Source organism: Mustelus asterias, chromosome 1, assembly GCF_964213995.1.
Source record: "Mustelus asterias chromosome 1, sMusAst1.hap1.1, whole genome shotgun sequence".
Taxonomy (NCBI): Eukaryota; Metazoa; Chordata; class Chondrichthyes; order Carcharhiniformes; family Triakidae; genus Mustelus; species Mustelus asterias.
In genome coordinates this window covers 3924270-3936433 of record NC_135801.1, presented here as the reverse complement: position 1 = coordinate 3936433, position 12164 = coordinate 3924270, and the positions used below count along the sequence as shown (strand labels likewise).

Here is a 12164-nt window from a genome sequence, read left to right as displayed (position 1 = left end):
TGTAGACAGAGTCAATGGGTGGGAGGCTGTGAATTTGGGAAGGGGTTTGATTGGATAGGTGTGGGGAATGTGTTTCCACTGATGGGAGAAGCCCTGCTACAAAATCGACCATCCAATGAATGGAGGAGTGAGGAAGATGGGAATTCAACCTATAGATTGTAAAATGATCTGGTCAGTAAAGTTATGATGTGGAGATGCCGGCGTTGGACTGGGGTAAAGTTTCTACAAAGATGCAAGAAAGCAGACAAGATACCGAAAGGACTACAGATCACGAACCCACTCAGGTCAACCTATAACACAGACTACGCTGAGAGACTTTGCCGTCGCACCTCTCTCACCCTCCTCAACCACCAGTAAAGTTAAACAGGGTTGGCCACTTAACCATCAGGTTCAACTATAACCAGTGCATATGCTTCAAAAAACAATTTCTCTTTTTACTGATTTACCGCCGAGTTTCCATGGAGATGTCCAACAAACTGAACTATTTTGACCCAATCACACAAAGAATCCAATGTGGAGAGCAGGATGTGTTATGAAGGGAGGAGTTGGTGGGAGAGCGGGGGAAGGGTGCGGAGTACATCGCTCTGAACAAAAGGAAAACTGAAACTCAAAATCCTCCCAGTGAAATCTTACTTCAGGTCGCAGCAAAAGGTAGATTTCTTTCTGGCAAACTTGAGTTAAAATGGAACAAAAATATAGCCGAGAGTTACGTGGACTGCAGCAGGTTCAAGAAGGCAGCTCACCACCACCTTATCAAGGACAGTTAGCGATGGACAGCAAATGCGGGCCCAGCCGGAGATGCCTGCATCCCCATGAAAGAATAAAGGAAAAGTTAAAGGAAAGTTCAGGGGCTTGACTCATCGAAGTGACCACACAAACACTCGAGTCCTTCTGAGCCCGAGTGCGAATGGAAGTGGCTTTGTGCTTTCCAGCTAACTTAGTTGGTACAATTACATCTCATTTGTTGGGACTTAATTGTCAATTTTGACATGTTTTAGTCTGATCGCACCATGTTTGTGTTTACAATATTAATGGTGTTCCTCCTCCCCTGGTCGGGACAGACGAAGGAGGTTTCCACACCTTGAGGATGATGTGTTGAGTGGATGTACGGATTATTCTGATACTCACGGAGTGGTTTGAAGAGACTCCCACTGTTGTGATCGTCATTGTTCTCAGTATCTGACCGATCGGAGGCCTCTGCTGTCTTCTCCCGCTCCTTGCTCCGTTCCTTTCCTCCTGCTTTTCTCCGATGCCGTCTCCTCCTTCGGTAGCTCTTTGGGACGTGAACCCCAATATAAACAGTGTGATGGCCTGAAAAGAATTTCACAAGGGGTTAACCAGCTTCCAGAAGACACTCGGGGAAGAATTTTACCGGTATGTCCACCCGAGGTTCGCACGATCCCGCCCGAGGCGAAAGGAGAATGTTGTTCTCCGAACCTCACCCGCCCCCGGAATCGGGGCGGGCGTGCCAGTAAAACTCCGGCCTCAGTATGCATTGCACACACTGTCTCTTTACAATTCTATACATCCAACTCTGTAGAGTGGAACACAAGAACAGAAGGAGGTCCTTCAGCCCCTTCATCCTGTGCTGTCATTCAGTTAGTTCATGACTGATCTGTATCTTAACACCATCTAACCACCTTGTTCCTTAATCTTACCCAACAAGACTCTATCACTTATGGTTTTGAAATTTCCAATTGATTCCTGACTCAGCAACCTTTTCTTGTGGGGAGCGAAAGTACCAGGTGTTCAAATCTCTTTGTCTGGAGAAGTTTTTGCTTACATCACCCCATTTGGACCTGATGTTAATTTTAAGGTCCTGCCACCTTATTCTGGATTCCCATCACTGGAGGAATTAATTCCTGGCTATCTATTTATTGGATTCTTTAATGATGTTAAAAACCATTCATTCCATCATCCTCTTTTAAACTTCTGCACCAGGGAAGGTGGAGAAGGTAGTCAAGAAGGCATACGGCATGCTTGCCTTCATCGGCCGGGGCACTGAGTTTAAAAATTGGCAAGTCATGTTGCAGCTTTATAGAACCTTAGTTAGGCCGCACTTGGAATATAGTGTTCAATTCTGGTCGTCACACTACCAGAAAGATGTGGAGGCTTTGGAGAGGGTACAGAAAAGATTGACCAGGATGTTGCCTGGTATGGAGGGCATTAGCTATGAGGAGAGGTTGGAGAAACTTGGTTTGTTCTCACTGGAACGACAGAGGTTGAGGGGAGACCTGATAGAAGTCTACAAGATTATGAGGGGCATGGACAGAGTGGATAGTCAGAAGCTTTTTCCCAGGGTAGAAGAGTCAATTGCTCGGGGGCCCAAGTTTAAGGGGCGAGGGGCAAGGTTTAAAGGAGATGTATGAAGCAGATCTTTTACACAGAGGGTGGTGGGTGCCTGGAACTCGCTGCTGGGGGTTTTAAGGGGCATCCTGACAAATACATGAATAGGATGGCAATAGAGGGATCTGGCCCCCGGAAGGGTAGGGGGTTTTAGTTCAGTCGGGCAGCATGGTCAGCGCAGGCTTGGAGGGCCGAAGGGCCTGTCCCTGTGCTGTAATTTTCTTTGTGCTTTGTTCTTTGTAAGCCTAGTTTCCACAACCTGACCTCATAGTTTAACACTTTTAGCCCTGGCATAGTTCCCATGAATCTGTGCGGTAGCCCCATCAGGGCCCATATCTCCTGCCTGTGCCCAATACTGAAGGGTTACTCCAGGAAAGGCCCAGACAGTGCTTTATTAGAAGGAAGCGAGAATGGTGACTCTTGCAAACAGCCAGAGTGGAACACGCTACTTACATCACTGGACGTGTGAGTCTGATTACCCAATATATGCTGGCAAATCCTGCTCTATCTCTCCGCCTCCACCTCCTCGATCCCACCTACCCAAAACTGGCATCTGGATGAGCTGAAACTCCACTTGGGTTAATATCATCCATACAAAACCCACAGCAACACTGTGTCTCTGACCACAACTCCTTCAACCTCCCTCACTGCCAACTCAGGTTTAATCCAGAGGTACAGGATTCCAAAGTAACCACTGAACCAAAACAGGGCTTGTTTCCTCATATCCAGACCATTATCTTCCACCTCTGCCATATTGTCCTCCTCAAATTGTATGTCTCCTCCTCTGGTGCCATAATCTTAGGGCTGGATTTTCGCCACTGGGGCGAAAAGCTCAAGTTGGGAAATTGGAGCTCAGCCAGGCATTCACAATGAAGCAATCTGTGAACTGCATCAATAGAAACAGATGGCCAGACACCTGTTTCTCCAGATGGCTTTATTAGGATTGCTCTGTTTCACTGCCATTCAATAAAATCACGGTTGATCTATGAATGAACTCCATGTCCTTTGTTCTATATCTCTGAATGGTTTCTCTAACAAAGATCCCAGGTTTAAAACTAATAACTGATCCAGCATCAACTGCCATTTTCAGAAGAATGTTCCAAACATTTACACCCTTTGTGTGTGGATATGTTCCTCATTTCACTTCTGAAAGGTCTGCCTTTAATCTTTAAGCTTTGTCCCCCAACCAGCGGAATGAACGGACGGGGAGTGAGGTAGAGCAGGGTGGGGGGAGGGTGGGGAAAGATTGGGGGTGAAGAGTGGGGGATGTGGGGAAAGAGAGAGCAGGGGAGGAGTTAGGAAATAGAGGGAGAGTGGGGTAAGGGCAAGGGGAGTATGGAATGGGGGGATTGGGGAAATGGGGGAGTGGGGAATGGGGGAAGGGGGAGTGGGGAATGGGGGTGTGGGGAAAGGGGGGAGTGGAGAAAGGGGGGAGTGGGGAAAGGGGGAAGTGGGGAAAGGGGGGAGTGGGGAAAGGGGGGGAGTGGGGAAAGGGGGAAGTGGGGAAAGGGGGGGAGTGGGGAAAGGGGGAGTGGGGAAAGGGGGAGTGGGGAAAGGGGGGAGTGGGGAAAGGGGGAGTGGGGAAAGGGGGAAGTGGGGAAAGGGGGGGAGTGGGGAAAGGGGGGAGTGGGGAAAGGGGGGGAGTGGGGAAAGGGGGAGTAGGGAAAGGGAGAATGGGGAATAGGGGGAGTGGGGAATAGAGGGGAGTGTGGAAAGGGGGGGAGTGGGGAAAGGGGGGAGTGGGGAAAGGGGTGAGTGGGGAAAGGAGGAGTGGGGAAATGGGGAGGGGGAAAGGGGGGAGTGAGGAAAGGGGGAGTGGGGAAAGGGGGGAGTGGGGAAAGGGGGAGTGGGGAAAGGGGGGGAGTGGGGAAAGGGGGGGAGTGGGGAAAGGGGGAGTAGGGTAAGGGGGAGTGGGGAAAGGGAGAATGGGGAATAGGGGGAGTGGGGAATAGAGGGGAGTGTGGAAAGGGGGGGAGTGGGGAAAGGGGGGAGTGGGGAAAGGGGTGAGTGGGGAAAGGAGGAGTGGGGAAATGGGGAGGGGGAAAGGAGGAGTGGGGGAAGGAGGTGAGGGGGAAGGGGGGAGTGGGGAAAGGGGGGAGTGGGGAAACGGGGGGGAGTCGGGAAAGGGGGAGTGGGGAAATGGGGAATGGGGAAAGGGGGGAGTGGGGAAAGGGGGGAGTGGGGAAACGGGGAGGGGGGAAGGGAGGAGTGGGGGAAGGAGGAGTGGGGACAATTGGATTCTTTTGAGGAGAGAGCACATGCATGATTTGGTCTCAGTGCTTTTTGATATCCAGAAGAATGTCTACCATTCTGTACCTAAACTGAATGCCCAGAGAAATTCTCTGTGATGGTTGTGAAGGAACTGAATGATAATGTTGTAGCCCATGTTGTAATTGCTGTCAAATCCATGATACAGAATCACTCCTGGTGTCCCACTGCTGTAACCCCGGAGAGACACAGATTCAAACCATGGTCGGGCGTTTGGATTCTCAACCCTCCTGGATTGTCCTGGAGCCTCCCGCAATGAGGAATTAATCACCTGATCCACATGCTGAACAAAACACCCCACCGGAAAATCAAAGGGGCAGTAACATCCACGTTTTGGGTCAGTGTTTTTGTTTATTGGTCCATGCACTGAGAGAAGAAAGATTCTTGGAGCAAGCAAGGCTGGTGGACATGAGGGAGCTTGTAGGACTACACCCAAGCCAAGTTGGTAACAGAACCGGGAGTCTGTGCTGATGTTGCTGCAAGAGATCTCAGCCTCGATACTAAGGAGCGCTGCTCCCTCAGACATTCCAATCAAACTGGCCTCCCTTCGACCTCTCTGCTTTCCTGACTGCACCTTGGATTGTCCCTCACTCCCCACCCCAACCCTCCCAACGACAAAATCTCTGCACACGTGGCCATGTGCAGACATGGAGCTGATATGCCGAGGAGTTGAGTTGCAGCTTGGCTGTGTTCGAATTGAATTGTGGGGCAGGTGCAAGGGGCTGAATGGCCTCCTCCTCTTTGTACTGTTTCTACTTCCAAACCCCGATTTCTCAATCTTGCAACCTCACTTCTGTTGTCATTTCAGATCCCAAGTAACTTAGTGTTAGAATCCTGCAAGTCTGATGTTTAGAAATGACGAATAGATTTGGATAGGGTAGAGAGGGAGGAGACGTCATGGGGAGACCAGAAGTGGCAATATTAGAAAGTCACCAATAAATCCAAAGGGGAATTCAGGTGAAACCTCTTTACCCAGAGAGTGGGGAGAATGTGGGACTCGCTCACACAGGGAGTGGGGAGAATGTGGGACTCGCTCCCACAGGGAGTGGGGAGAATGTGGGACTCGCTCCCACAGGGAGTGGGGAGAATGTGGGACTCGCTCCCACAGGGAGTGGGGAGAATGTGGGACTCGCTCCCACAGGGAGTGGGGAGAATGTGGGACTCGCTCCCACAGGGAGTGGGGAGAATGTGGGACTCGCTCCCACAGGGAGTGGGGAGAATGTGGGACTCGCTCCCACAGGGAGTGGGGAGAATGTGGGACTCGCTCCCACGGGGAGTGGGGAGAATATGGGACTCGCTCCCATGGGGAGTGGGGAGAATATGGGACTCGCTCCCATGGGGAGTGGGGAGAATGTGGGACTCGCTCCCATGGGGAGTGGGGAGAATGTGGGGCGCGCTCCCACAGGGAGTGGGGAGAATGTGGGACTCGCTCCAACGGGGAGTGGGGAGAATATGGGACTCGCTCCCACAGACAGTGGGGAGAATATGGGACTCACTCCCACAGGGAGTGGGGAGAATGTGGGACTCGCTCCCACAGGGAGTGGGGAGAATGTGGGACTCGCTCCCACAGGGAGTGGGGAGAATGTGGGACTCGCTCCCACAGGGAGTGGGGAGAATGTGGGACTCGCTCCCACAGGGAGTGGGGAAAATGTAGGATTCGCTCCCACAGGGAGTGGTTGAGGTGAATCGTATAGGTACATTTAAGGTTGAAGCTGGATAAACACATGAGGGAAAATGGGAATGGAAGGTTATGGTGATAGGGTGAGATGGAGCTGGGTGGTGGAGGCTCATGTACAGAATAAACACCAGCACTGACCAGTTGGGCCGAATGGCCTGTTTCTGAGTTTTACTTTCCAATGCAGTGAGATGGTCTCTGCTTATTATTCTGCAGCTGATCACGGATGGAAGACCTCGACTTATAAACACACCTCCTCGGACACCACATGGTGTTTACGTAATGCAACACAATGCAAGAGGATTAATGTGTACTAACCCAAAACACCTCTAATCACTGTTCAAGCAGCCAAACATGCAATATAATATCTGCGTGGGTGGGGACAGAGTGTGCCACATATTAGAATAAGAAAAGCCTGAATGGGGATTCGAGAAATGAAAATTCCTCGAATAGTTAATAAGTGCTGATATAACCAGGTATCGAATGGTGCATGCTGACCTTTTCTGGGAATATCTTCAACTTAAAATTCCCATCCTCATGCTCAAACCTCTCCCTGGTTTTATATCCTCCTTGGGCGGCACGGTGGCACAGTTGTTGGCACTGCTGCCTCACAGCGCCAGGGACCCGGGTTCGATTGTTGCCTCGCCCCACTGTCTGTGTGGAGTTTGCACATTCTCCCCGTGTCAGTGTGTGTTTCCTCCGGGTGCTCCGGTTTCCTCCCACAGTCCAAAGATGTGCGGGTTAGGTGGATTGACCATGCTAAATTGCCCCTTAGTGTCAAGGGTATTAAGAGGGTAAATATGTGGGGTTATGGGTATAGGGCCTGAGTTGGATTGTGGTCGGTGCAGACTCGACGGGCCAAATGGCCTCCTTCTGCACTGTAGGGATTCTATGATTCTTATCTCTGTAACCTCCGCCAGTGCCTAAATCCTTCAATATCTCTGCGCTCCTCCAATCCTGGCCTTTTGTGTGTCCCCAGTTACCCATTGCTTCACCATCTTCAGCTACCTGGACCCCAGTCCCTGGAATTCCCACCCTGACTCTCTCCGCCTCTCCCCGCTCCTTTTGGACGCTGCTTAAAACCTACTCCCCTGTCCAACCTTCTGACTCGTTAAGTGGCTCAAGTCACATTTTGTTTGATAATCGCCCCAGTGATGCTCTGAGACACTAACTGCCCCCGTGTCGATTGTTGCTGAATATTACTGACATTCGGCAAGCTTGTTTATCGACTGAAGGGGAGGTTCGGTGGGTTTGGATTGAAAGCTCCCCACTCATTGGTCACTTTACCTCAGGACCTCACGACTCTACATGTGCAGAGAGAGAAAAAACTTTCATTTCTGTCAGAACATCTCCGAATACTTGTGAAGTGTATATTAAATATTGTTGTAATATTTAAACTCCACTGCTTGGCTGCCTGTTGCAAGTAAATGAACAGAATGGAACTTTTATTTACGTACCCTCGACTTCCTCTTTATCACAAACATGCTTGATGAAGGAGGCTCCTCTATCCAGCACAGCCTCATCTTCCATTCTGCGGTAATAGAAGAGGAAGAAAGATTGGTCGCATTTTTCCTGAGGTGTGCAGTCTGCACTAAGCGTTGCCTCGGGGTCTGACAGCATGTAAACCCCCACTCATTATTTTCTCTGGACAGTAAAGTTATTGGCCAATCTCGCGACTGCAGCCTCTACATTGTGCGAAGCGATGTCCTTGAGGGGGACTGCTGTCTTGCGCAGCATAAGCAAGTTAATCCAAACAGCCTCATGTAAGGCAGATTGAGTTTGACGTGTTGGGATGTGACAGGGTTGGCCTGCAGCTACGGAGAGACACAGAGCGTGGGCCGAGAGTGGATAAAGGGCCTCCATGGGTCAAGACGGGATTCAAATGGCCAGAGTGGAACTCCAGTCCCTTCCTCGCAGAACAACCTGAATAAATCACTGCTCTTCCGTCTCCAGATTATCCCTAACTACCAGTTAGGTACATGGGCAGTTTAGAGGCAAGTGTCCGATCCGAACATGATTTTAAAAAGGGTCGCACGGTGGCACAGTGGGTTAGCGCTGCTGCCTCACAGCGCCAGGGACCCGGGTTCAATTCCCGGCTTGGGTCACTGTCTGTGTGGAGTTTGCACATTCTCCCCGTGTCTGCGTGGGTTTCCTCCGGGTGCTCCGGTTTCCTCCCACAGTCCGAAAGACGTGCTGGTTAGGGTGCATTGACCCGAACAGGCGCCGGAGGGTGGTGACTAGGGGAATTTCACAGTAACTTCATTGCAGTGTTAATGTAAACTTTCTTGTGACTAATTAATAAATAACTAAATAAGCTTTAAACTTTTGAATTTATACAGCATTATTCATGACCACCAGACATGTTAAAGCACTTTACAGCTCATGAAATAATTCTTGAAGTTTAAAGTTTATTTATTAGTGTCACAAGTAGGCTTACATTAACACTGCAATGAAGTTACCGTGAAAATCCCCTAGTCGCCACACTCCGGCGCCTGTTCGGGTACACTGAGGAAGAATTTAGCACGGCCAATTCACCCTAACCCGCACATCTTTCAGACTGTGGGAGGAAACCGGAGCACCCGGAGGAAACCCACGCAGACACGGGGAGAACGTGCAAACTCCACACAGACAGTGACCCAAGCCGGGAATCAAACCCGGGTCCTTGGCGCTGTGAGGCAGCAGTGCTAACCACCGTGCCAACATGAGTTCTGTTCTCGGCCTTTGGACTAAGATCAAGTGTCGGGTCAAGCCCAGGATGGGGTGCAATGTCTCATCTTACCAACTTGGATCTTGTTTGTCTCTCTCGTATTGGATTCAATTGGATTTTGAATTTGTTTTTGTGGCAAGGAATGGATTTGGGTTTGCCCGTTCCACTCTGAGCATTGGCTTTGTAACCTTAAGAAGGGGGCTGTAATGTGAGAACCATAATACAACCTCAGCAAGGTCCCATAAGCAGCAGCAGAATAAAGATCACGGCATTGGGTTTTAATGCTGATTGAGGGATAAATACTGCCCAGGACCCTGGGGGAGAGATCCCCTTCAAAATAGTCCCGCAAGATCATCAACATCCACCCGAGCAGGATGTAACCATCTCACCGTGAAGTCTGCTCCACCGGCAGTGCAGCACTCCCTCAGTACTGACCCTCTGACAGTGCAGTACTCCCTCAGCACTGACCCTCTGACAGTGCGGCACTCCCTCAGTACTGACCCTCTGACAGTGCGGCACTCCCTCAGTACTGACCCTCTGACAGTGCGGCACTCCCTCAGTACTGACCCTCTGACAGTGCGGCACTCCCTCAGTACTGACCCTCTGGCAGTGCAGCACTCCCTCAGCCCTGACCCTCTGGCAGTGCAGCACTCCCTCAGTACTGACCCTCTGGCAGTGCAGCACTCCCTCAGTACTGACCCTCTGACAGTGCGGCACTCCCTCAGTACTGCAGCGGGATGTCTGCCTCAGGGGTGGGGTCGGGCCCCGGAGTGGGATTTAAATCCAGAACCTTGGGATGCAGTGAGGCTATCAACTGAACCCGGGCTTGCACAAAGTTAATAAGGAAACTCATCCAGGTACAGGGGTACCACAAGACAGACGTCAGGAGGAGTGGTTAACAACCTCGTTCAGCAACAACCGGCAAACACTAATCGCGTTATCACATGTGCCAACGTAGCATCACAATCCTTTGTCTTCATTGCAAACACCTGGGACAGGTGGAGGATGGGGGAGGGAGGGAGGGAGGGAGGGAGGGGACATTGTATAAAACTCTACCCAAGCTCCAGTTGCTGTCAGCTATCTCGTGGTGGCGATTTTCTGGTTTAGGATTTATCCCAATCCAATTTCCCAATCCCTCCAGCTCCTGGTCATTTAAACAGGCCAAGGAGGAAGGATTCTGAATGCAGGGACATCTCAAACAGCTCGGGAGGAAGAAGTGGCTTGCAATTTTCTGGTACTTTGCAGGATATCGTAAAACGATTAATGGCTGGTGAAATCTGTTTGTGAATTGTAGCCACTAGGGGAACACAGCAGCCAATTTGCGCACAGCGAACTTCCACAAACACTGAAATAACCCATCGAGATAATCCGTTTGTGTATTACTGATGTTGGTTGAGGGATGAATACTAGTGATGTGTGTGTGTGTGTGAGTGTGAACAGTGTGAATGTGAACAGTGTGTGAGTGTGTGTGAGCAGTGTGTGCGTGTGAGTGTGAACAGTGTGACTGTGAGCAGTGTGTGTGTGTGAGTGTGAGCAGTGTGTGTGAGTGTGAGCAGTGTGTGTTTGAGCACTGTGTGTGTGTGTGAGCAGTGTGTGTGAGCAGTGAGTGTGAGCAGTGAGCAGTGTGAGCAGTGTGTGTGTGTATGAGCAGTGTGTGTGAGTGTGAGCAGTGTGTGTGTGTGAGCAGTGTGTGTGTGAGCAGTGTGTGTGTGTGTGAGCAGTGTGTGTGTGAGCAGTGTGAGCAGTGTGTGTGAGCGTGAACAGTGTGAGTGTGAGCAGTGTGTGTGAGTGTGAGCAGTGTGTGTGTGAGCAGTGTGTGTGTGAGCAGTGTGGGTGAGTGTGAACAGTGTGAGTGTGAGCAGTGTGTGTGAGCTGTGTGTGTGTGTGTGAGTGTGAGCAGTGTGTGAGTGTGAGCAGTGTGAGTGTGAGCAGTGTGTGTGAATGTGAGCAGTGTGAGTGTGAGCAGTGTCTGTGAGTGTGAGAGTGTGAGTGTGAGCAGTGTGTGTGTGAGCGGTGTGTGTGAGCAGTGTGTGTGTGTGTGTGAGTGTGAGCAGTGTGTGTATGTGAGTATGAGCAGTGTGTGTGAGTGTGAGCCGTGTGTGTGAGCGTGAGCAGTGTGAGTGTGAGCAGTGTGTGTGAGTGTGAGCAGTGTGTGTGTGAGCAGTGTGTGTGAGCAGTGTGTGAGTGTGAGCAGTGTGTGAGTGTGAGCAGTGTGTGTGTGAGCAGTGTGTGAGTGTGAGCAGTGTGGGTGTGTGTGAGCAGCGTGTGTGTGAGCAGTATGTGTGAGTGTGAGCAGTGTGTGCATGAGCAGTGTGTGTGTGAGCAGTGTATGTGAGTGTGAGCAGTGTGTGTGTGAGCAGTGTGTGTGTGAGCAGTGTGTGTGAGTGTGAGCAGTATGTGTGAGCAGTGTGTGTGAGTGTGAGCAGTGTGAGTGTGTGGAGTGGGGTGAGCAGGGAGTGAGAAGTGTGCGTGAGTGTGAGCAGTGTGAGTGTGAGCAGTGTGTGTGTGTGGAGGGGGGGGGAGCAGGGAGTGAGCAGTGTGTGAGTGTGTGGAGGGGGGGGGGAGCAGGGAGTGAGCAGTGTGTGTGTGTGGAGGGGGGGGGGAGCAGGGAGTGAGCTGTGTGTGTGTGTGTGGAGGGGGGGGGGGAGCAGGGAGTGAGCAGTGTGAGTGTGTGTGGAGGGGGGGGGGAGCAGGGAGTGAGCAGTGTGTGTGTGTGTGGAGGGGGGGGGGGAGCAGGGAGTGAGCAGTGTGTGTGTGTGGAGGGGGGGGGGGGAGCAGGGAGTGAGCAGTGTGTGTGTGTGGAGGGGGGGGGGGAGCAGGGAGTGAGCAGTGTGTGTGTGTGGAGGGGGGGGGAGCAGGGAGTGAGCAGTGTGTGAGTGTGTGGAGGGGGGGGGGAGCAGGGAGTGAGCAGTGTGTGTGTGTGGAGGGGGGGGGGAGCAGGGAGTGAGCTGTGTGTGTGTGTGTGGAGGGGGGGGGGGAGCAGGGAGTGAGCAGTGTGAGTGTGTGTGGAGGGGGGGGGGAGCAGGGAGTGAGCAGTGTGTGTGTGTGTGGAGGGGGGGGGGGAGCAGGGAGTGAGCAGTGTGTGTGTGTGGAGGGGGGGGGGGGGAGCAGGGAGTGAGCAGTGTGTGTGTGTGGAGGGGGGGGGAGCAGGGAGTGAGCAGTGTGTGT

At 51.7% G+C, this 12164-nt stretch overlaps 1 protein-coding gene across 4 annotated transcripts in view; it reads right to left on the bottom strand.

The window, feature by feature from the left end:
- The window catches only part of LOC144488359 (electrogenic sodium bicarbonate cotransporter 1-like), a 189531-nt gene that overhangs the window by 157830 nt on the left and 19537 nt on the right, over positions 1–12164 (bottom strand). For all 4 annotated transcript variants that reach the window (XM_078206518.1, XM_078206638.1, XM_078206450.1 and 1 more), the window contains exons 2-3: positions 7747–7820; positions 1129–1311 (exon numbers count right to left, since the gene is read on the bottom strand). In XM_078206518.1, the coding sequence (XP_078062644.1) occupies positions 1129–1311; positions 7747–7819 (256 nt within the window). In that variant the 5' untranslated portion in view covers position 7820. The remainder of the gene's footprint in view (positions 1–1128; positions 1312–7746; positions 7821–12164) is intronic.